At 39.5% G+C, this 25,617-nt stretch overlaps 1 protein-coding gene across 1 annotated transcript in view; it reads left to right on the top strand.

The window, feature by feature from the left end:
• The window catches only part of LOC122766696 (pyruvate carboxylase, mitochondrial-like), a 329,387-nt gene that overhangs the window by 144,363 nt on the left and 159,407 nt on the right, over window positions 1-25,617 (top strand). The window contains exon 12 of the mRNA XM_044021770.1: window positions 13,654-13,836. Coding sequence (XP_043877705.1) covers window positions 13,654-13,836 — 183 coding nt within the window. The remainder of the gene's footprint in view (window positions 1-13,653; window positions 13,837-25,617) is intronic.

Below are 25,617 nucleotides of genomic sequence, written 5' to 3'. Positions count from 1 at the left end.
TTGAAATTGTACATTATGTCACTTCATCAGTGGTGATAGATGAATTACTTCAACGTCTCAGTTACTTTTTCTTCTACCGATTCATCCTCCACATGAGGGTCACGGGCGCTGGACCCTGGACTGGTGATGTCCAGAGTCCAGCACCTGGTCAATTTAGTTTTTGAACTGTGGGAGGAAACCACAGATTCCAGGGGTAGATCCCACACACACGGGAAGAGCATGCAAACTCCTCACTGAAAGGCCCAGTATTGAACCAGGATTCGAGCCGGCAACCTTTTTCCTGTGAGGCAACCGTTCTAACCACCACTTCGCTGACTAGCAAAATGTCAAGTGGGTTGAAAATGTAGTGGGAAGGGTAAGCAGGTAGAGACGCCAAGTGAGAATAAAGATGCTGCAACAAAGGAAGGGAGAGATGAGCAGGGAAGGTGCAGTGGATGTGTAGTGACCTACTTAGGAAGAAATGGATGCTTTGCGTGGTTATATATTGTACAAGGAGGAGGAGGAAGAGAGGTACAGAAAGTGATGGCAGGGGAGGGAGGGGGGGCTGGAAGCCATGTCAGACTGCATTTCCTGTCGCGCTATGCTTCCATATGCACACTCATGATGCACACTCGCAGAAGTCGTACATGGACACACATGCTTTGCTCAGATTGTGTATTTTACCCCGTATTTAATTTTCTGCTTCCCGTCTGTGAGTGTTATTTCATCTTCATATAAATTCCACAGCGTCACTCGGTCTGCTCCTCCAGTTCCCCAGCTCCCCAGTTCCCCCTCCTCCATCACCTCTTCCCTTCCTCTCTAATTGTATCACATTGAAATTACCTTGCTTGAGCAAATGACAACACGGGTGTAACCCTGCAGGCCAGAACTGGCAGGTGTACATTTCACTGACCACACGCCACCTCCACTCTGCACGTGTTATTTTCTCACTGACTTCACTGTGCATGTGCATGAAATAGAGAATAAGACCCACGGACACAGAGGGACGGAGGGTGAGCTTAGGTGAGGTTACCTCGTGAAAAAAGACCTCGATTGAATGATTAATGTGCAGTGTGTTAACATGTGTAAGAATGCTGTCACTGTCCCGCAGCAGCCTCCAGTCTTCAACTCAATTTCACCTTTCACTGTGTTGATTGCATCTTTGATCGTGTGCAGCCAACCCCCCCACATCTGATAACGTATCATGACCTCTGGGTCTCACTGCGGCTGCAAGAATATTGAATTTTAGTTGCTAAAAAATACATGGAGAAGAGAATGTTTCATTCTTTATTTTATTTAAAACATGGATAATTCAGTGCCTGTGGCATTTCGCTAGCCATAAAAAATAAATAAATAATAAACTAAATGTAAATGCACAATTCAATTATGTGATAAACAACATTGTACAGCCCCTAAAAGCAGTAGTATTGCTAACAGCAAGTCTGATTTGCTTAAAAGATGTATTGCTTTAAAAGTTTCCCACTCTGCAGTTGCAAAATTGTGTGTGTTTATGATCCTGAAATTGTCAAGTGTCAGCTTTTTAATGGTGTTATGAAAATGAGTTGGCTTCAAAAACACATTCATTCTGACTTGGCTTTTAGCCTGACACTGTATGTCGTTGCACCAGAATCCAATGACACCAAGTCGTTTATGTCAGTTTATGATGCAAGTATATGCACTCACAGGAGTTATTTTTTGTCCTGTGTATATAAAGATAAAAATGAGGTTCAGTGTTATCTTTGTATGTGATGGATGTGATGGCGGTGCTGGCAGACATGTGTGTGGCCTCTCCATGCGATCTGGAACCTTGAACCTTATCTACTGATAAAAAACATCATTATGAATCATCTGTGTTTTTTCCTTTTTATGATATTAATAATAATGGTACACAGGTAATGTCACATACCTGTCCCATATAGTAAAATGAAATTCTGCTACACTGGGTAAACCTACACAAGGTATAAACATGAAAAAGCTATCTCTAGCGGAATCTCTCAGTTTTCACTCACCTCCTTGTTTTCTCAGTAAAAAAGTCTAACGTTGATCAGATGAGCAGTTGTTGAGAAAAGTGAAAAAAATCATAGGCAGGCAGACAGACAGACAGAATCCACCTCTTGTTCCAGTAAATGGCTCATGCATGAATACTGATCATGTCGGATTAGATGATGTACAAGTGGGTTGTTAATTAAGCCCCCTTTCTAGCCTCAGCATGTAAATGTTTTTTTTTTGCATTACTTTGCATGTTACGTGATTAAATAAGACACGCCGCTGCAGGTTTTATTCATAGTAGTGGTGTAGTAAATAAAAAGCAACAGGCTGGTGGAATTAAAGAGGGAACACTTTTTAGTCTAAAGTAAGGAAAGAGTAGCCTTGAGAAATGTTTGGCCTCGTCACCAGGAAGAAATGACATGATGGCAATGATGAAAGTTGGAAATGTGGTTTGAACTTTTGAATGTGCCAGAAGGGAGAGGGAGATGAGCCACAGCGATGGACAAGGCATTCGCCACAGGGGAAGAAGTACCAGGTGCAGAAATAAATTATTTTCAGAAAAAATGTCCAAAAAATCCGTAAAAATGCATTAGCAATGAAAAGTAAGGCACAGTGCTTGAGGAGAAAGTGGAAACTGGATATCTACTTGGGCTGCAATGATGAATCGATTATGAATCAATTATGATGAATTGCCAAGTATTTTCATAATTGATCAATTGATTTTGAGGGTTTTTTTTAGAATTAAAACAAGCTCTTTTTGATTGTTCATTTTCTTAAATCTGAATATGGGCAAAACAGGACGATCGTCATCATTTCAAGGTTTGAGAAACATTGATCAACATTTTTTTGATTGGAAAAGTCTACAAATTTGAATACTTTGTTGCAGCCCGGATATCTACTATATAATATGAGAAGGTTATTGAAACTGTTGTTTTTCCACATAATGGAACAGTCATATAGGAACATCTGTGAAGCCACTGTATAAACATGCTGCAATGACACTGCCAACATTAACTAGCGGCGTTAACCATGTTCACAACCTAAATGTGTATTGACACACTCACTTTGCTTATGAGTTTTAATGCAAAGTACATCTGAGGCTAATGAGACTGTCATTAGTTTTGCTCATATAAAGCAAATTATGGAGATGAAATGAAATGATGTTGGTGCTGGATGAAGGTCAGGACCACACTTAATGCCCTTCATCTCCCGGGGAAACATGGCATAAATCTAAAATGGATGGTGAGGTATTTCACTTTTTAACCACAAATGTCATCCTCACAGATGTGTCTAGGGAAAAAAATAAATTGGGCCATAATAACCAACATTAGTATCAGTGAAACTCTGGGGACTATCATCATCGAAAACCAAACCCCTGACCGTCGCCCATAAAGTAGTGTGCTTTGGCTCATAAAACGAGGTTGTAAACTAGCCACAATAATGATACGGGATAGTGAGAGTATGTGTACGTCAATGATTTGTTTAATTATATAGCCTACTTCATGCATGTTATGGTATCACTAAATATTTGTGCTGTTGCTTATCTGCGTTGTCATCTTCCTCTTCTTGTGTTTGAAGATTTTTTGGTTTATTCACTTGATGAAAACTTTTCCTTAGACACCCTGACTTTCTTCATTCTGTTTCTGTGATTGTATACACTGTAATGTATACTTGTTCAGATAAAGCTTTATTAAAAAGCTTTATGCGCATGCTCATCATCTTCTTCCTTTATGGTGTTGCCACTTATGGGCTGTATGAGTGGATGAAGACATTTCCTGTATGTATGGAAAGCGTTTTCAAAAGAAAGAAAACTATTGTTTACATTTCATTCCATTTCCATGTGGATAGGTCCTGAATGTCCTGCGAGGTCTATTCTCTCAAGCCTCTTCTCTATTTGTCCTGTGAACCATGTAGGCTCAGACATCTGGAACACAGATGTATGTGTTTTTTAATCCTCCAGACAGCTGTGAATGGGATTTGTTTGCATCTGTCCATCCATATTTCAATATGTCGTTCATTCAGAGAGTGTTCCTCATCTTGAATCAAGCGGCATGTGTGGTCAGTCTGGAGACTCTTTTCTTATCTGGACAACTGGTACATCTGATGTGTGTGTGTGTCGATCCAGCCCTTCCACCTCCAAAGCCCTAGACACCTTGTAGTGCCGTCACAGACATCTGGTTGCCACTGACTCTAATGGTTACAGCGATGTGTAATATTGCATGAGAGATGAGTGATGTGGGTGGGCAGACGAAAAAAAAAAAAACATCTTTGGCTGACCCTTTTTCGCAGCTGTACACTTACAGCTGCAGCATTTTTTAATTATGAAGAAGGGGGATGGTGGGAGAGGTCGTCAATTACAAGAAGGAAATATGTAGAGATGCGTAATGAGAGAAGATGTGATGGGTGGACAGGAAGTGCAAGAGAGGGTTTTTGAAAGGAAGAGGAAGATTCAGGCAGGTGAGCAGTCGGTGGATGAGACACGACATTTTCAAGAAGACAGTGGAGTGGAGGGGAAATAAAAGGAGACAGCAAAAAGAGCGCAAATGGGAGGAGAGCTAAGCAGAATATGAAGAGAGAGGGGAAATTAAAGAGTTCTGAGGAGGAAGGGAAAGGCAGAATGAGTGATAATTGATTAGAAAATTCAGGGAACGAGAAAGGGAGAAAATGAAAAGAAGGGAAAAACCAGAGAGCAGCAGAGCTCCACTATTGCTCATTAAGGTCATTATACCTCAGTGTAGAACACACACTTACACACACTAAGGATTGAAAGGAAAAGCCAATTTAGTTGGGTATCAAAAAATGAGACTCTTTGATGAGTGACTAGAAGAGAACGAAAGGAGGGCTCGAGTGTGTGTTGCAGTGTCTGTGTGTGTGTGTGTGTGTCTGTGTGTGTTGGCCCCCGTGAATATCAAAGTAGTCTGCACTAATATGGTTTTGTTATTAAGGACACACACATGCAAACATTTTGGGCCTTGGCCTGTTAAAGCACTGCTGGTGGTCTGAAGTGCCTCAACGAGATGATAATTAGAGGAAGAGGGCAGACACTGAGAGTCAGAACATGCAGGGAAGGAGGGAACACAGGAAATAATGAATATAAAAGTTTAAATGAAGTAAAAATGAAAGGATTAATAAACCCTCGACATGCCCCAGGGACTTAGACACACAACGCAAGGAAGAGGTAGTGTGAGGCAGATAATAGTTTTGTGGGACTGGGGAAAATAAAAATTGGATACAGGAAATGAAGGTGAAATTGAAAGGATAGGAGGAAAATTGAAATAGCAGGAGAGGGGTGGAGTGGCTGCGTTTTGGTTTCAGGTACTTGAGTGACATTATCGGGCAAGTCGTGGACAATCCACACACCAAGTCCAGCCACAAATAAAGCCTGAAAGGTGACAGAAACAGTTGCGCAAACACTGGCGTCTTGATCATATAGTGTGGGCTACATTTTCTTGAGTTGGCAGAGCTAAAGATGCTGAGAATTCTCATTGGGAGTGACCAGGATGGACAGGATTTGAAATTCGAGGGACATCTCAAGTTGAGTGGTTTGGAAATAAAGTGAGGGGTAATAGTTTGTTTTGTTTATTCACACGTGATGTCAATTTCATACATTGTTTATTATTCAGCTGGTGAACTGAAGCCATTTGATCATAAATCACCACCCAGCTATTGGTCAGATACAGTATGTAGGCTGTAAGCAGGTTAATGCTTGTCTGGTGGTAAGAGTGGATAGAACACCTTTAAATGGCGTCTAGTTGTTAGCCCATAGCATCGCGAAAGCGCCAACTCACTGTTGTTCCCACCCCTGGGCAGGAGCGTCCTGAGCCATCGTCCTTATACTGCCAGTGGCTGAGTCGCTGGTTTTGTGACACTTTGGGGTAATGATGCCAGGCTTTATTTGCCAGTTTGTTTGCAGAAGAGGAAGAGTTGGGATACTGTCAGCAGCTCCAGGTTCTCCCTTTGCCTTTCTTTGAGTGTAGATGAGAACACTGAGGCTGTAAATACTACGCTTCCAGTCAAAGGTGCGGATAGAGTTCACACCAGTTATGAACCACTCCAGAGTTAACTTGCAAGTTGTCCGACACCACCTCTTTCAAGAGGATCAGGGCTTAGTTGTTTTGTCCACATCAGTGGTCTCGGACCACATTCACACCAAACCATACAAAGGGATAAACACACCAGGGCTTGATGCACAGGAGTGACAGTGATTATATTGGACAAAAGGATGTTGACCATGGAGCTGCTGGGCAGAAGGAACAGAAGATGACCACAGAGACGGTTCTTGGATGTTGTGAAGGAGGACAAAATGGAGGCAGATGAAGAGAACACATTGTCTTGAGTTGGATCACATATAGATCTATGAAACCTTGAAAGAAATCAAGTGCACATCGCTGTCCTCTTTTTGATTAATGAGGCAAAGAATTACAAGTTGACACTGTTAATGAAATTGGATCGTCATGGCTTGGCTTTTGCAATCTACCGCTGGTCACTAGTTGGATATTTTTCACAAGGCAAATGAAGCCATAATTCTCAGGGGTGGAATGATTTCACAACAACTGCAACTGTGAAATGTGAGGTAGTGGTCGGTAATGATCCACCGAAGGACCCTGTTCTCCCATTGATGCAAGTGGTATTCAATATGGAGGCAGATCAATGCAAGGTTCCCTTCATTGATGGCAATCACTATGGTGACCTTTTAGTGTTGAATAATCCAATAAGGGTTGATGATCAACAGGAAGCGTTGTGTAGGTCTGTGAGATTTTGTGGGAAACATCTTCCAATACTGACAATTACATTAAATCCTAGGTCAAGCATATTTGTTATTTCGTTAATGATTTTCTTAATTTGGCTGCTTTTGCGTGATACAAACATGCATCTCAGAAAACTTAGACAGCACAACACCCAGTTTTGAAATGCATAAATAATTAAATTCTTGAGAAGGCCAGATTTTTTCAAGGGCTAAACTGTCTGCAAGTTCCCCGGGAGTCAACCCACTTCCACATTTAGCCACAGAAAGGATAAAGTAGGAAGATGCTTCTGAGACACCAAGTTAAAAGCAGGGATCGTGTTGTGACGGTTCCAACTGTTCTGTGTCAAACTATTAAAAATGTTATTTTTTGAAGTAGGGTTTTATTTCTGTTCTTCTCTGAGGTCCTCTCGTGTTGATATTTGTCAACTTAAAAAAAGAGAAAAGCCCACCGGCACTGTTCCCTCGCTGTAAGCTGGAGGTTACAATATTTCAGATTTCACCTGTCACTGCACGTAGCTTGTATTAGAAGGAAAAGCACTGCAACTTTAAGTTTTCATAATGGAGCACTCCTGGACATCAGGTTTTGGTCTGCAAATGCAGTTACCAGCAAATAAACTAATCTTTCTTCTTCCCTCACCTTCCAGCTCCAACCACTTTGCCTGCCTTGATTCATCCGCACAGCTCGCCTTCAAACATTAACATGGCACTTACATCCCCTTCTCTCATCTCACCATGTTATGCTGTTTCTTTTCCTTTATTACTCTCTTTACCTCCCCGTGCCTCTGCCTCTCCGTCTGCTCATCTCCCTCTCTAATTGGTACGGCAGCAGTTGGAGGTCCGATACCGCTGCCACTTTATGATTTTTTTATCTCCAACCACATAGCTAGTGCACAGTGTGTACGGCCCTGCCATTTCCTCTCTATACATTAGCTTCAAGTCCACGTCTCTTTTAAAGCTATACATAAACAAAAGCTGACGGCATTGCGAAAGGAGGCAGCAGTAGCATTGAGAGCTGAGCGGAAGTCAGTCAGAAGTTGAAAGGTCGGGTGAAGGAAAGAGGATGATAAACATGGCTTTCATGTTGGTATAAAAGAGAGACGTGGATAGAAGGAAAAATGAATTTAAAGGTAAATGGCCCGGAGGGTCTTTTGGAGGGTTTTCAGAGTTATTATAAAAGCAAGTTAACTGTGAAATCTGGTGTTGAGTCCACTTAAGGAGCCATTACCGTTTTGGCCATTATCATGTTACAGCTTGAAATGGGATTAGAAAGTAACAAGGATCTTGTTCAGTTATTGTTAGAAAATCACTTAAGGTCCATACTGAAAATGATTTTACACAATATTTTTTTTCAAACAAGCATTTTTTTCATGGCTGTAATGAGGAAGCAGACAGTGAGATACTGCAACATCCTCAACAGCACATTTTATATGTCGAGTTTTAGGCGAGGCAGTGAGTCGTTTGTCATCTAAGCTTTCAGTGATTGGTCCAGCACAAATCTGATGGAGTTGAATCGATTTTAAATTACATGTTTCCACACTCAAATTTCACATTGGAAACTGCGGTTGAGAGATTTATTTCTGGCTACGTGTAAGGACCAACAATCATTCAAAATGGACACACAAATTGTATCCACAGAAGCCATTATATATGGGGCAGCCCCTGGGCCAAGAGGAAAGGAATTGGGCTTGTAACTGGATTGGGGATTGGGTGCCTTGCCCCTGATTAATGCACCCAAACCCCCATTGCTCCCCATTGTGTGTGTGTGTGTGTGTGTGTGTGTGTGTGTAAAAATAACAATTTATTCTACTAATATCTGCTCAAAAGTCCCAAAAGGAGAAAATAATGTAAGCCAACCTCACAAGTTGCAGGTAAATAGAGTGATTAGACATAAAATGTAATGTGAAATAAGTCATCAGTGTTAGGACATGAGTAAAGATTTGCATGAAAGTGGTATGTGTGATATTTATCTTGATAAACTGTGGTAGGCTGTGATGAATGTACTCACTTTTTAGTAATATCTCAGTTTTACGATATTGATCTTATTTATGCCTTGTCCACACAGATATCATTAAAAACTGAGCTTTTATGCTTGATGGCCTTCAGTCCACATTTAGACTTTTTTTGTCACTGAAAATGTAGACTTTTGGAAACTCTGTCCAAATGCAAGTTTTAAAAGTACACACATGAATGTCTGTGTGCACAGGGGAAAACATATTATTTCAAAGGTGCTATATTACGTCACAATTTGTACCCGAGAAATGAATGCTGCCAAAGTAGCATTTCTGTATACATATTTGCCCGCTTACAACTACACTTTGGCTCATTACAGTTTCCTTGCATTGTCATATTGATCATATTTCATTCCCATAACAAATGTCTATATGCCCTTCCAGGATGTGTTGTAGTCATATTTTACTTGTAAGGCAACATATCAGTGTGGTCAAGTGAAAAAGTGCATCTCCACTTTTCAAGCCACAGGCTGTTTTGGATTTTCCGCTCTCACATTCAGTAAGTTTTATGACTTGGGCCCCTGAAACACATCCAGCAGCACTTTTGACATTGGCGTCAGTGGGGGAAAATCCACTTGCTGAACTGAGTTCCTGACAAGAAAAGTCTTTTCTCATTTTTTAAACCACAACAGGATCAAGACAGTGAGGCTTTGCACTGTGCCCAAAGCAGACCAGTGCTCTTACACAGGGTCAGAGGAAAAACACCACTGAACTGTGCTGCAGAGGGAGTGATGCACTTCAGGCATTGAGAACCTGAAAGAGGTTGTTGATAGTGAGATGGTGATGGGAAAACTAGAAGCAGGATCATGAGTAAAAGGTATTGACCAAAGAGAGGACTGTGAAAAGTAATGTTTTATGTTGCATCTTTGAAGCATACCTAAACCTCCGTTTCAGTTGTAAAACAGTGCATGTGGGTATTTAGTCATTTCATGTGTTCATGCCCCTGCACTGTCTCTCTCACTCAGGAGGGTGAGACTTACTTTTAGCAGACAAGGATCAAGCACGCGTCACTGTTAAAGACAGTAAACAAATGTATCAGGGAGACCATTTCATTGCCACTGAACTTAAATCATAAGTTTATAAGTTATAATTATAGCATTTGTGACTATCTAGAGGGTGTGAGAGAGAGCAAAAGATAAGAGGTGGAGGAGTGCCAGGAGAGAGCGGAGCATTCTTGTTAAACACTGCCCTGGGCTGAAGGAAGCTAACACCTTGACTTCAATTATTAAAATGCTACTTGGCTTTTCATTCAACTCCACCTGTACAACATCACTCTCTCTTCTCTTCCATCTCTGTGTTGCTACAAGATCTTTACTCTTGATTTTACAAGATTTTGCATTTCGTTTACAAATGTAAACCTTGTTGCGTTTGATATAAAAGCTGTAATGGGTGTTGCTTTGACACCATTTGTCTCATATTTAGAAGCACTGAAGTCAAAATTAATATTGTTAATATTGAGCATTAAAGTATATAGCAAGCACATATAGCAAGTAAGTATGTATATGTGTATATATGTATTTGTGTGTGTATGTATGTGTATATATGTATGTATGTATGTATATATATGTATATATATATACATATATGTATATATGTATTCAGTGTACAATGATGATGTATGGATTGTTGCAAAGATTGATTTTTTGTGGTAGTTTTAATATCAACCAAGAAAAAGAGAAAAAAAAAAGGTTTAAATAAAGGTTATGAATGAATTTATATTTGATTGAGTGAAGTAAGTATTTTATCCTCAAGAAAAACGTGACTTGTCACATGTTGGCAAGCAGAGTGTTGTGTGTATATAAAGTGTATATTCAATTCAGAACAATACTGCCCCATGACACTTTTCTATATGCCCCTTTGTGTGTGTGCACATACAATTATGTCCTGACTGGAAAATGCATTTTATCACATACATGCATATGCATCCACAATATTGCCGTTTCTTTGTCTGGATCCAATTCATAGACTTCTCAGTCGTCCTTATGTTTTATTTACATCAAGTGGTTTTTCATGGCAGATGCTCAATTTAGATGGCGTCGTATAATTCCTCTGAAGTTTGCCTTGAGTCACAGGCACACAAAAGTACAACACAGTGTAATTACGAGAATGATTTATTCACTTTTATTTGTACAGAGGCCTTTAAAACACACATGCAAATGGGTTTATAAGACAAACATTTCAAATTGCAAAAGCCATCATCCAGTAAAAAACCTTAAGAAGGGTGCTGGATCGATCAAAAGTCTTCATAACGGTAACAAAAAGATCGATGCACACTGTAACTCCTATTGAAAGGATTTTTATTGCTAGTGATTTAATGTTTTTAATGTTTTTGTCAGAATTAGGGATGTGCTGATATGATTCTCAGTATCGGTTTGATACAACAACAATATAAATCTGCAACACCATTTTTGCTGAGTCATGTTCTAGGCTTCTTATTTCTTCTCATTGGGAGAAGAGCATTTGTTACACAGTTGGAATTGAAATAGCTTGAAATGGCACAAATGTGTTGTTAGCAGCTTCATAATTAAAAGGTCTAAAATGACGTTTTTGTCAACCTTGACTGATATCGGTATCAGCAAATAATTGACCGGTATCGTGGCATCCCCAGTCAGAATGTGACATCTGATGGAATCACGTTGTCGTGTAATATGCTATATGTTGACCAGTTCTTTAATTAAACACAATCATTAAAATGTGGTGATGTGGAGATTGTAATGGCAGTTTTACATTCTCCCTGCTGTTGCGCTGCATTTTATACTGAAGTGCTCGAATGTGTATCATTTGAACCCATCCACACAGGTATTGTAACACAGTAACTCGGGCTGGGCGATATGGACTAAAAGTCATATCTCGATATTTGTTCTGTGATGTAATTGGGGTTTCCCCCAAAGCATTATAGCATATTAGATTGAATGTTTTCAAAAAATACCAAACAGTCCGTTATAAGTTTTAGCCACATGCCAAATGTCAGAGATCACTGAAATAAAAATGCTCAAATCTCTTTCCTGCATGAGAGGAGAAATGGGTACGAACTTTTGGCCCATGTATGGTCATTTTAACGCAAAATGAACTATATTGATACAAGTGTTTACAATCTTGTTTAGAAATATATCAATATATAATAAAATATTGCGATATCGCCCAGCCCTAACAGTAATGTAACATGTTTTTCTAGCCAGCTGGTATGGAGTTGTTTATTCATTTTCGTTGTTTTACCATAAGCACTTTGTCACCACTGAATTAGTTTATAGTATGATTTATTGAAGGGAATACAGTATTTAAATATTTTAAGCCAAGAATGAAGGCAGAATTGCTTTACAGCAGTTGTGAAGCGCGAAAGGATTGCCAGCTCTGTGTCTGAAAATATTACCAGTCTATCGTCAGTGTGGTACAACATTGTTATAATTATAATTTCAACTCAACTTCCTCTAGCCCTCGAGGGGCTCCATATGTTGCAATGTTGGACAGTCCCCTCCTTCCTCTTCACATCCTCTCTCTCCCCTCTCTTCTCTATTGCCAAGTGGTTTGAAAACAGTCCAACATTTTAGTTTTGTACTTTTCCTCATTGGTTTCTTCTCTCATCTCCTTATTTTACTCCTTCTGGGCATCCATCTGCCTTTGACTTCCACGTGCAAGTGAAGGGTTAGGTCTTTGGCACATTGCAAATGTGATGATAAGCCCATTAGCACAAGTCATAGGTGGTGTTGAGTTAGTAAGCAATGTGTGCACCACTACAATGAAATATTCAGCACTCTCGAAAATAGAAGTACTCATGTGCACCTAAAAGACAATTTGTACCTTATCAAACTGTACCCAGTTTATGTACAGTACAGTACTGTACATTCAGTATGAGCTGATACTAAAATGTGTCCACAACAGATTGCTGATCACTGATTGACAGAGAGTGTGGTCACTGGAAGAGTCTTAAAAAAACTTAAACATGTTAATCTCAAACATTTAGCATTGAAATTATACAATCTCAATATTTAACAGAGGTGTCTGGGGTATTTATAAGCACTGCTGAAAGCCAGCAATCATGAGCCAAATCACAACCTGTATTTCAGTTCAGTGACTGTGTCAGATGGTCCGGTCATGCAGGAAGTACTGAAAAATGTGGTGAACAAATCTTTTTAATTAACTGACGCTAACGAGTCAGTACACGGAAAGGAACAGCTTTGCTTTTTGTATGATTGTGTTGCGTATCAATCAACATCATAGGAGTTTTGCTGAGCCTTCCTATGATGACACCGCCCACGTTGAGGAGGTACTATGAAGTAATGGAAAACAATGTGCCTGATACCAAACCGAGTCAAGTCAAGTAGTGCGAGAATTGTATCATGAAAAAGTGTCTTCACAACAATTATTTGTTTATTTGCATGAGCAACCTTATTTATGTAGTGCAAACATTCACATTTTATGGATATGTTTGCAATTTCCTTTTTTGAATTATTATTTTAAAAGGAGTATGTGCGACTGTACTCGCACAAAAATGTATTCATTTTTTTATTCACTGATTGTCAAATTCTACTCCGTGACATATCCAAGTACAATATTGTATTAGTGAGGGAACATTCTCCAAATGTGTACCTTCAGCTTCAGTTAACAGACAATTTGATTAAAAAAGAAATTTGTCAAAAAATCTCCTCTGGAATGTTTAAATAGGGAAATACCACATGTTGACCCTCTACTGACCCAGACAGTGGATTGTAAATGCTTGTACCATTATTATGTCCTTTGCATTGTAAATAAAGTTGATAACTGTGCTGCAGAAGCTGCACACAGTTGACTCAAATATTATTATTACATAGGTTTTTGGAGGTTAGTGAGCCAATCATACTCTACTATTTAAACAAAGGGGAAACAATGTTTTTAGGAGATGTTCCAGTGTAGGACATATTTCATTCTGCATTGTTGTTGTTTTCTTGCTAGGTCTTCCGAAGTGGTGAAGGAATGGGCATCCGTCTGGACAGTGCCTCGGCATTCCAGGGTGCCGTCATCTCACCCCACTATGACTCCCTCCTGGTCAAAGTCATTGCCAGTGGGAAAGACCTGCAGACAGCAGCCTCCAAGATGAGCCGCGCTCTGGCCGAGTTCAGAGTCCGAGGGGTCAAGGTAGGACGTGCTGCTGCTGCTCTGAGCTCATTTCTGCTCTATTTGCATTTCATAGTATTCATGATTTCCTGTGGGGTGAGAGAGTTTGTGCAAATGTCAGGACCAATGACAGTTTCTGGTCCTGTATGCGTGACACAAGAAGAGAAGTTTCATGACAGCAGAGATCATAGCCGGCTCAAGGCTTAGGGCCCCCTAGAGTATTTCATTATCGTCATATTTTTTATCTTGTTTGTGGATGATGATAGCATTACCCAAGGCATGGCATTGTTTGAAAGGAAAAAAAAAAACACAATAGGCTAGATCGTGATTAGTGCTGCTTTTGGAGCAGTGATACTGTTACTCACTTAGAGCTTAGGTAGCGACATGCAGGGCGTTCATGTGCATGTGCACACTGTGCTGCGCATCATTTCTTGTAGATGAGAGAGGAGCATGCAAAATGTCTCAGAAATGTGTATGTGCCTCTTGAGCTGAAAAAAAGAAAGAGGACAAGATAATGTTTGAATCACAGAATTTCCCCAGAAGCGTCATGTTTGTTGTTTTTACTGCTAATTTACTGCTTTATTATTGGCTTTGATAAAGGGCCCCAGAATGAAAATTTTCTTCGAGCCTCTGGAAGTCTTGGGCCAGCCCTTTTTGTTGTTCTCTTGTTGTGATCTGCTGTGAAGTATGAGCAATGCTAAAAGTGTAATGTATTTAAAACGCAAATGGTTGTATACCCGAGGGAGATGAGGCGGATCTACATTGCGAAACCATCATGTGCACATCAGCTTGACAGACTCTTTCATTGAGGGTTTTTTATTTATTTTTTTTTGTCAATCAGTCCACTGCACATTTTAAAAAACACAAAAAAAGCTTGAAAAGGTTAATAGAGACAGCCTTTTGAAGATGTGTAGGTATCACCTGCTGTGAAGTTTTGAAGGATTCTTCAAAACCGAAGCCTTATATCTCTGTGTGACCTATCTGGCATCTACATGCCCTATAATACTCGTCTTTCCCAGTTTTTAAAGTTAAAAATGTGCACTGTCAGTGTCTAGAACTGCCGCAGGACATGTCTCTTCAAAAATACAGAGGCCTCTGGCCTCTACTTTGAATGAGGTTGTCTTAACATCAGCGAGTGCAGATGGTCGTTGACAGACAGCAGCTTGTGTTAACAGACGAAAGAAGTCGAGCCAATTAAAAATAACGAGTTGTGAGATTCATCCATGTAGAGCCAAATTGTGTCATAACCGAAATCACATATCCGTCACCTTTTGTATTTGCTTATTTTCAGTGTTTTATCTCCGTATCAGGTTATGGAATATGTAGTGCACTCTACATCATTAATATTTCTACTCCTAATAGGCTTAAGTAGTACACAGCCAGCTTTTTTTGTTATGAAATTGTGACACGACTTGAATGCATATAGTCTCTGACGTTCTTAAGTTGTCACATTTTACAAAGCCAGTCGGACTAAACACAAGCAGCAGTGGTAATAAGATCTCTCGTGGGTGTCCTTTTGTTTCTGCCGTCTTTATTTTACGCATTGTGCAATTTGCAAACTTGCATCTTTAATTTCCACTCTGTAATTAAAGGTGAACAGTTTGCAATCAAGACAAGTCTGATACAGATACAGATGAAGGGAGCTTATAAAAGCCCCATGTGAAAGCGTTCTTGTAGTTTTGTAAGTGGTTGCAAATGTTCTGTGTAAAAGCACATGTCAAGTTGACTTTGACATTAGATTGGGCGCCGTCTCCAACCCCCACCCTTCCCCTCATTGCCTGTTAGTTGAAAACCAGCCTTGCACGATCATGGTTATCGACCAGAATCACAAAGTCTTGCTAAGTCTTGCAGGAAACACAAATTGCTTCTTAGCACTACACACATACTCTAGCCAGTAGGGTTCCCAAATTCTTGAAAGTTTGTGGAAAAAAAAATGTCTGAAACTGTAGGGGGGAGCTCTGTAGAGAAAATACTCTGCACATAGATGTGCTATATTAATGTGTGTGTGAATGGATGAATGACAAAACTATAGTTTATAACAGCTTTGATTGGTCATAGAAAAGTGCCATATAAATACTTTAACTACACGTTTGTGGTGGTCTTTAAGTTGCCATTATCTGCATTGGCAATTGTGGTGTGTTTGTAAGGAGTAATACATTTACACATTTCAGTTGATTTAAAAGTCAAAAATCTCATCTGAGCTTCAAACAAGCTTTTCTAGTGAGATGATGTCATGACGAAAACAAAGCTGTTGACAGTGGAACTGACATTTCTATCAGCTCATTCAGTAATTCCACAGTTACTTTTGAATTTGGAGTGCATTATACAAACTGTCAGCACAGTTTTAATTGATTAAATTCCTCCAAGAGTTTGATGTGAGCCTAGATTTGATGGGCCCTCAGGACACTGTCCTGTGTCCTGCACTGCAGTGGTTTGGATTAACAACCTACTTAATTTACCTCTCCTGCAGTGGCTCCAGTTGAAAGCAATTTGTAAAACAGAAAACTGTCTTAATGAAAAATCAGTGAGACAAACAGTCAACTGATGTGGCAAATAAAACCCTGTCTTTACAAATGAAGGATTAGTATATACAATTGTCAATATAAGAGCAACAAGGAGACCTCTTAGATAAGTGCATGCCATGGAGAAAAATGTTTACATGTCTTCAAACAACAATCCTGAATGTTACGCGTAGAATATACAGCTAAAATGAATTTATAATTATTTACCGACAAGAAAAATGCCCAATAAATGGAGCGTTTAAGAACGTAATTCATGTGGATTTGGTAAGGAAGAAGAGGAGCCAGCTTTACATTTGTTTCCCCATTATGGGACTAAAAGAATTATCCGAACTTATCTTAGAACACATTTTTTTGGAGGCTAACACTGAGTTTGAATGCTGTGGGCATAACTGTGGTATTGCAATTGCCGCAATGGCCCTACCTCAGTCATTTTTAAAGTAATATATTAAACAGGAAGGTGGGTTAAAACCCCTTGTTTAGTAAACACAGTGTGGAATAATGCACTAAACACGAAAGAATATAGTGATGTTGCACATCAAAATAAACTTTAAATTAAAATGTGACAAACAGCACATATGGTGCCAAAATGTGCCAAATGGGACCTTGTCTGTACTTTCTGTACTAAAACCTCTCATTTAGTTTTGCTTCACTTTATCAGAGTCAACCTTTGCAGAGATAATATTCACATATTGTATTATGATTTGATAGAGGTTTAGAGCTGCAGCTGCATCATTCCAAAGAGGGAATGTTATTCTTATTTTTTAGGCAAGCCTGAAAGTATTTCTTTTTTGTTGTTGTTGTCATGTGCCATCTTCATTTACTCTTAACCTGTTAACAGATCTCACAAGTGTCGTTTTTATTATGACACCCAAAATATTCAAATGGACCTTGTGCTTGCAGATATATTCAGATTCATTATAAGTGTGCAATTTTCGAGCAGAGACCTACAAACTAGGCTTAGGGCCTAAAGTCCGTACTGTGTGCCCAGTGGAATCTACATTCCAAGCCTTGGTTGTGAATGTCGGTTTTTAAAGATGGAGCTGAATTATCCTTATGTATTGCCTTGAAAAAGGATATCTGTGAATACTAATGCTAATCATCTTAAGATCCTCATTTCTATTCACTCTCCGTCGCTCTATTGTCCTTTTATATGAACATGAAAAACATGCAGGACACAGTAAAACACACCGACAGCCCACATGTTCTGACTTATTAGCTAATTAACTGCACCCACCTGGCCTCACCAGTTTAAATGTGTCATTGATTAGCTTTGTACAGTGAAAAACAGATGCTTCCTGAGAACCTGGATTATCTATCACAGAATAGGACTATTTGATATGCCGATTTTTGTTTTTTAATATATTACCTACTACTGTGAAGAAATTGTTGTTGAAGTTAATTATTGTATGTGATGTCACTTTTATGTGGATAACCTTTGTCATCCAGTGAGTCACCCCCAGTGTGGTTTTCTGTCCAAGAAGTTGATTAATTGCATTTCGGTGTCATTTTGTGTATAAATTAGCATACATATTTGGCTAAACTGAGGCGACTCTGTGTATCTCTTGTTTCTGGATCTGAAAGAAAGTGCATTCAAAGTGCAAATTTGACCAGTGAAAATGAGGACTGGTTTATTATATTGTCTTCTTTTTTGTTATGTTTTTGTAAGCTTGGCCTCGGAGAGTGTTGATTGTGCCTTATTGGAATGCCTCAAGTAAAAAGCCACAACAAAACCAAGGCCTATTAAAGCTTTAGTCTGGCCACAGAGATATGATGCTGAAGGCTGACATCATAACTCCTCTGTTGTTGTTTTTTTTTAAACTTCCCAGTGAAGAAAAATGCGACATTGTCAGCAGACTCGAGATCTCGTTTTTCGACTATGCTACGTTTTCCAACATACTGTATATAAGCTTTAAGTGTACGTGGAAAGCAGTCTGTACCACCCAGAGTTTGAGTCACTCGGTTTGACATTTATAACATTCTGCTGTCCTCTGTTGTGGAATTAAGTCTGTCAAAGTCTGATTCTCTTGTGTGCACGTTAGAATTTTAGTGTATGTGTATGTGCAGACATTTCTGTTGGGGATGGGCACGAGTTCAATTATTAGCTTGATTATAGAAAGTCGATCAGTTATTATGACTTAATATTAAAAAAGACACAAAACAAATGTTTTATCAGTGATTGCGTGACTAATCTTTCTACTCCAGTGACTTCACATATGTTTATGAGGTTTCTTGACTATATCTTGAAGCTCCTCCTCTAAGGTCAACATGCTGTAGAACCAGCAGAAGTGATGACATTTACCAGGGTCTCTGAATGCATCTTGAAGCTGCCCCTCTCAGCTCAAAATACATGCTGTCAGATCTAGCAGAAGTGATAAAATTTACTAGGGTCTTTGAATGCATCTCTTTTGCTGCTGTGATGCAGTGAGTCCTGCATTACTATCACTAGCTCTCATGCGCTGGAGTTTAGAATATTTTAATACGTGATGAATAATACCGTCAAACAGCATCTTCACTAGACATGTCCATTCCTAATTTCTGGGATGAGTCATATATCACATACAGTACCCAATGACAGGACACAAGAGACACATCTAGACGGAGAACAAAGGCGGTGCTTTACCAAAGAAGGTGGGACATAGAGTATCTGAGAGAAGTGTTGAAAGCTGAATACTGTTCTTACATTTGCATAGTTATACGCAAACAAACTAGAATTCATGAGCTTCTTTCCCCTCAAAAAAATAAGTCTCCTTGTGCCTTAAGAGACCATGAATTAAAAACATACTAGTATATTGTATCTGAGTTGATAAGGGAGTAATATTCTTTGTTTTATGTCAGCACAACAGAATGTGATGTGATAAAGTAATCCAGATTATTTTATAATTTGTGTGTGAAATTAATGATTAATGAGCTTGGCTTTACTGCGAAACATCAGATGCTTTCTGTCCACAATTGTGCAGATTTGTGATTCATGTGACACACAAAGATGCATCAGGTACAGCAAGAGATGGAAAACGAGAGAGATGAAATTTTCCAAAACACAACTTCATCCTCTTGGCTAGACCAGAGTCAAGTTGAGTGTTTGTTTGTGACTGCCTGTGACTATTTAAAGTTTGGTTAGAAATGATATATTTGTGAACCAGAGGCTTTGCTTTAGGCAGTGTGGTTTCATTACAGTTCATCTTTACTCCTAATCTGTAACGGTGAGGGTGTTTGAGGTGACTTGAGGCACCTTGAAGACACATTGCTTTACCTCATTTTCACCTTCCAGATCGCAAGCCAGTTTCCCTCTTCAGCTCACCACATTCTCATCCAGTGGTGTAGTCGTATACCTGCTACCGCAAAAAAATATGTGAGGATATGTATTAACACTGTTCTTTTACAGAAACCTCAAGCTATTTGTTTTTGCAAACAGAAGGTGGAGATGTCGGTCATTTTCATAAGAACATAAGATTGAATAAGCGCTGCTCGTCTGGCAACTCATGCCTCTTTGAGTCTGTGCACTGACAGTGGACTGGACTGGACATGTCCGACCGTAGCACTTTACTAGCACTGCACACTAATCACATCATGGAACCACAGTGAAATGATCCTGAATTTTGAGCCACTTGAGAGACACCCTAGCTATGTTTACATGTGCAATGTCTGCGTTCTACATGGACGCAAAATGAAATGATTTGATTGTGGTGTGTGTACACATGCATCAAGCGTTCAGTCAGAATGGGCTATTTAGACAACTGCAGTGTTGTCGTAGAAGCAGGAGAAGTTTCACCTCCACTTCTGTAGTAAACAAACGTTGCACATGTCTGCTTGTTCCTTCGCTGTCTGCTATCCGTCTCGCTTTCCTCTTTTGCGTCTGTGACTGTCGTGTATGTTAATTTTTCTTTTTTGTTATAGAAATTGCAGAAATATTGCAATATTGCAGAAAAAACTGCAATATTGATGTTTATATGGTGCAGACACATGACATTATCTGACCAGGAAGTCACGATTGGACCTATTGATTATATGAACACTAATCTGCATGACGATCAGCATATCATTACTTTTTACGATGTTCATGCAAGCATCATTCTAAAGGTAAATCCAGGCATGGCACAGTATTAACACAATCTCCCCCATTTATCATCAGCCAAGCTTAGTCATCATAGACCAGTGGTAGGCAACATGCAGCCCATGGGCCAAAAGTAGCTCACCAGCAGTTGATTTTAGGCAGATGATTTTAAAAATCCTCAAAAAAATATGAACAGAGTCTGTGGCAAGAACTGACATGCTGGTTTAGTTGTTGATTTTGATCTTGATAGACACAATGTCAGATAAATGTGTGGTTTAGTTTACTTGCTGACCTTTGTGTGTGTGTGCAGGCTCGCACTGTGTGGTGGTGGGGCATAGCAGTGGTTCTGAAACCTTTCATAGTAACACCTTAGAAAATATTGACCTCTCGGAGTAACACTATTATGGCCAACCTTAAAATGCAGTGGTGTAAATAGGTTGAGCAAAGTCAGTTACAGACTTTTCACAGGAGGCTGATTTATTCCCAGTAAGATAATTTGCTCTCTCATCACCCTCCTCTTCCTCATATACTTCAGACACTGGTATAGCCAAATTAGATGGACAAAGATGGAGCGTGAGATAAGGTGACTCTAATTATTATTATTTTTTTGTTTAATTTTCTATGCATTTTGAATGTCAAAATTTGTCAGCTTCATTCTTATACCCTAATACAGTAGAATAGTATTTCTATACCACAACTATGGATCTACAGTAATCCACACTACACCACTGTTCTCATCCCTGTGCTGCCTTAAACTCCTTTTCAATAAAAGACTATGATATATATATATATATTATTATGTATTTTACTTTGGACATTGTTTGGACCCGGTTCATCTTTGCTTTGGAGGAAAGTATCATCATCGTGTTCTCAATCTGTTGTTGGCTTATATCTCTGAATCCTTATTTCTATTTATTTCTCGCAGTTCAACTAATTCTATGGAAATAGTGATAATCATAAATCATCTCATATCTATTCCCTTAGCAGTTTCAGTGTTTCCTTATCTTGCGACAGAATATAATATTGTAGTTATACAGTATTTGTTGTGTTGTTAGAATAAAACCTGAATATCAGGACACCTGTGATTCATCCTCTTCCACCTTGTCTGTTTGTTTGCGTTCACCTGTGTTGTGGTGAACATCTGTTTGGTCTCCTCTGTCACAACTCCTTCATCACACACAAGATCAAATCATTTCTGTCAAGTAACATCTATCCTACTTTATTTTTCACACCTCTTCACCCACTTCACTTAAGCCCTACCTCATAAGCATGTAGTCTAATTCAGCCTGTAATTTCAGGCAACAGCTCACTGAGTTGTTTTCACATGTTCTGCTTTTTTCCTCTTTTTTCCAAGGTTCATATTTAATGTCTTCAGTCTGGTCACAGAATACTTCACGTTGGCCCTTTTATGATAATTACATTGACAGATTGCCGTAATTAGCCAAATCAACAAGTTATTTCTCACACCAAGCACTTAGGATTGCCCGAATTGCATCTTAATTAAGCTCCAATTTATGTGTGCGTATTTGCATGAGCACGAGTAAATCAGTGGACTGGACATGCTCCATTAAAGATTTCTCAGACTTTTTTCCGTAACAAAGGAACATCCACAACTCTGTCTTTCGCCTTAAGTATTCCTGCTATTGCAGAGCATTGAATCATCCCAAAATGAAAGATACATAGCACACTGAAGAAAATTTAATTATACATAATTGCAGAAAAGCTACTTCATCCATTAATTGCCTTTTACTTGCAGTTAGTAATATAACCAGTCATCCTTCTTTTGAAGTGAGTGGTACTCTAGTAAAAAATGATGTGCACTCTTCCCCTCATCTCTGGATAGAAGTCAGAAATCGACACTGATCCATCCACTGACTATTCACTCAGTATTTAGGAAAAAGGGGAGAGGATAAACATTTCATCTCTCACTGAGGAGAGGTTTAGTTACACATCAGTTGACACATCTCTCTGAAAGAACCACATACGCGTAGGACAGGGAGATATGGGAGAAAAACTTTTCATGGTATATGGTCAAATTCTGCTATATTAAGTGACTTACCAAAAAAAATTGTTCAATTCATATGTACAATATTTAATGTAGTATAATAAGTGAAAGTCATCACAGATACCGTATCATGGTATCATGGTATATGGATATGTTGCCCCGCCCTGTAAGAGCTGATAATATAACAACGACATTTCTCAAATTCATCTTGCGATGCATTCAGACACATCCTCAGAGATGTTTCCCGGAGTCATAGGGTGTTGGAGCTGGGGCTGATCAGACCCTGACTCGTGTCTGAGTAGCATTTCTCCACGGCTCGCTCCTCTTAAGCCACAGCCACCTTAAGACCCTTTCTGCGGCCTCAGTGCTCCACCCTTGTCTGCCAAGTCAGCATACCTCTCTGTGGCCTCCTCCATCGGGACTGTTGGCTCCAGTATTACCACCTGTCTAGTTGTTTCTGACAGGAGGACCATGTCTGGTCTCAGTGTGATTGCTGTAATAGACTCTGGGAAATGGAGCTGTTTCCCCAGGTCGCTATCGACTGCCAGTCCTGGGCCGTTGCAAGGAGGCCTGTTGTTGCCCTTCGGTGTGTTCCCTTCCTTTATAAAGGAGATGAACAGCTTTGCAGGTTTCTGTTGTTTGTAACTAGCGATGGCTGAGCAGATGGTTTCAGCTACAGTCTTTGGCACCTGTTGGTGGTGACTGATCAACCAGTTTTTACCTTATGAGGTTTTATTACATTTCATTTTTGTGACATTATGCGTCGTTACATTATCAGCTCTTACAAACCCTACATGCACAAGACTTAATCATGCATGCATGTTTGGATGCATATCGCAGGAAATTGTATAAAAGATAAATGTCATGCGTTCTCACTGTCAGTTCATGATTGGTGAGTGCATTAATATGGACATAGTCTTACAGGAAGTAGGACAGGAGTAGCAGTCAGCCACCAGGGGGCTGATGAGTTAATGGTCTTAAACACTTGTTTATGGTCTTTGTCAGTAGAATAGATCATTTTTTGTAAATTGTGTTCCCATTTAGAGGAACATATGAGTGGACACCAGTGTGATTGACAGATATTAATGTTTAATAGGAGCCTGTTGGCCAAGGCTTCACAATGGGTGTTAGTTTTATATACAGTCCATGGGGATGACTGATGCATGCATGAATGTAGAACTGAAGTAGGATAAACTAAAATACGACAGGGAGAAAAACAGAAATGACAGGCCCAGTTGTTTACCACTTGTTTACCACTTGTTTAGCCGCATGAGAAGAAAAAAAGACTGACTCTTAAGAGATCCACAAAATATGATGTAAAATGTAAGGCTGTAAAAGCATAAAAAATTCAAATACACATGAGCGAAATGTCATCATTTCAGGCAATGACAAGTTTATATACTACAAGACTACTTTTCGATTAACATAGAAATACCACTGTGCCGCAAAGATTTCTTATTAAAATGTTTTTTTTAAATTTCAGTCCGACATAAAAATGCCAAGAGTAAAGAGTTGTGCATCTCCAAGACTCCCGTGAGCCTAGAAGAACGTGATGAATTTAACGATGTGAAGAAATGAGGAAACTATAAGAATATCCAGAGAAGGTAAAAGAGGACAGCCTTGTTAAAATGACATAGCATAAAGCCAGTAAGAACCCAGCTGTTCATTTCAACACATATACACGCAGTGCATAATCACTTACAACAAAACAGCTGTTTTATGAGGGAAAAACAGTCTTGTAAGTTTTCACACAAACATGGCTTTCCGACTAAAACTGCCACTCCAGCTTAAGAGTCTGCTACAATGCACACGCACGCTCGCTCAGATGACACGTGAACACAAACACAGCCGTCTCACAGCCCGTCAAACGACAGACACGGGACCGACTTGTTCAATCAGCATCTTGTAGCTGTGCTCACACACAGCAAGTTGGAGTTGGATGGTGTCAGCCGCGACTTTGAAGCGATAATCGGGATTAAACGGCTGCAAATCAGCCGTGACAAAATGAGAGGGGGAAAGAGCCGCATCGGAGGCACAGTGGAAGCAGGAGACCAAAGAAGAGGAAAAAATGGGCATCGTGAAGAGAAGTTGGATGTTTGAACTGCAAACTGAATCAAAACGAAGATAGCACTGTTTCTACTTGTGTATAACTTCAGGGTGAAGCATTTGAAATTTAGATGAAGCGAATCTGCTCCTTTAATCCCCACTTCTCAGTTCTAAAAATGGAAAATTATTTCTCCAATTTTTTTTGGACACATTTTTTTGCCTGCCACAGAAATGCACAAATGTAATGATAGAGAATTTGTTTTGACAGTGGTTTCTGGGAGTGTTTTCAGCACATTGAAAGACACAGTCTAAATGAGTGTATATGTACAGCAGCAGTATAGCTGGGACTGAGTATGAAGCCCACTTCAAAGCACAAGACATAGTGTTCTCACAGCAGCTTCCTCTTTTGCTGATTTGTTCTGCTTCACTCCCTCAATGCCCACTCTCCTTTTCATGCTGTTTTATTCTTCACATCTGTGACATATCCTCATTTCCTGTCATTTGTTGTCATTCTCTGCTCTTAGCTTGAATTCATCCACATGCAAATAACTTGCAAATAACACCAGCACACACATTGGCTCCCCGTGCAAAGGACTGGACATCTGTGTTAATATGAATTAGTGATCAGAATGAGAGGTGGAAACAACAGAAAAGGCTAATGACTGATTAGTTAGTTTGAGTATTATACTTTCAAAAGAGAGCGGTTAATTTGCCATGTTTTCTACGAGGAGTGCAATGAATAGTCAGCGTCAGCCAACAAAAATCCACCACAAAATTAGCTCTCAATAGATCTTCTTGTTGAAAATTGTCAGTCACATCATTGTGCAACTTTTTCAGACATAGTGTTTTATGGAGTAAGCCATCTCACTTTTACCCATCTCTGCTGAGATTGTGACGGCAAAGTTCACAGAAAGTACCAGATTGTGCTGAAAAGATAGTCGGCTGACTAAGAAGGTGTAATGCCAGAGCAGTGAAACTTGGCATGCATTACATTCAACCTTCCATGATACGGACTGCATTGATTCCTTCCTGGTAAACCCACATTTGGTAGCTAATTAAAGACTTTTTATATAAAAATTAGTTCGAGAGACATTTTTGTGAAGATGGACAGAATTGGCACTGTGGTGTTACCAAACATGCAGAAATGGGTTAGCCCAAAGGACATCCATGCTGACCTG

The sequence above is a fragment of the Solea senegalensis genome, linkage group LG3, assembly GCF_019176455.1.
Source record: "Solea senegalensis isolate Sse05_10M linkage group LG3, IFAPA_SoseM_1, whole genome shotgun sequence".
Taxonomy (NCBI): Eukaryota; Metazoa; Chordata; class Actinopteri; order Pleuronectiformes; family Soleidae; genus Solea; species Solea senegalensis.
Note: the sequence above shows the minus strand (reverse complement) of the source record. Positions and strands in the feature narration are given on the sequence as shown.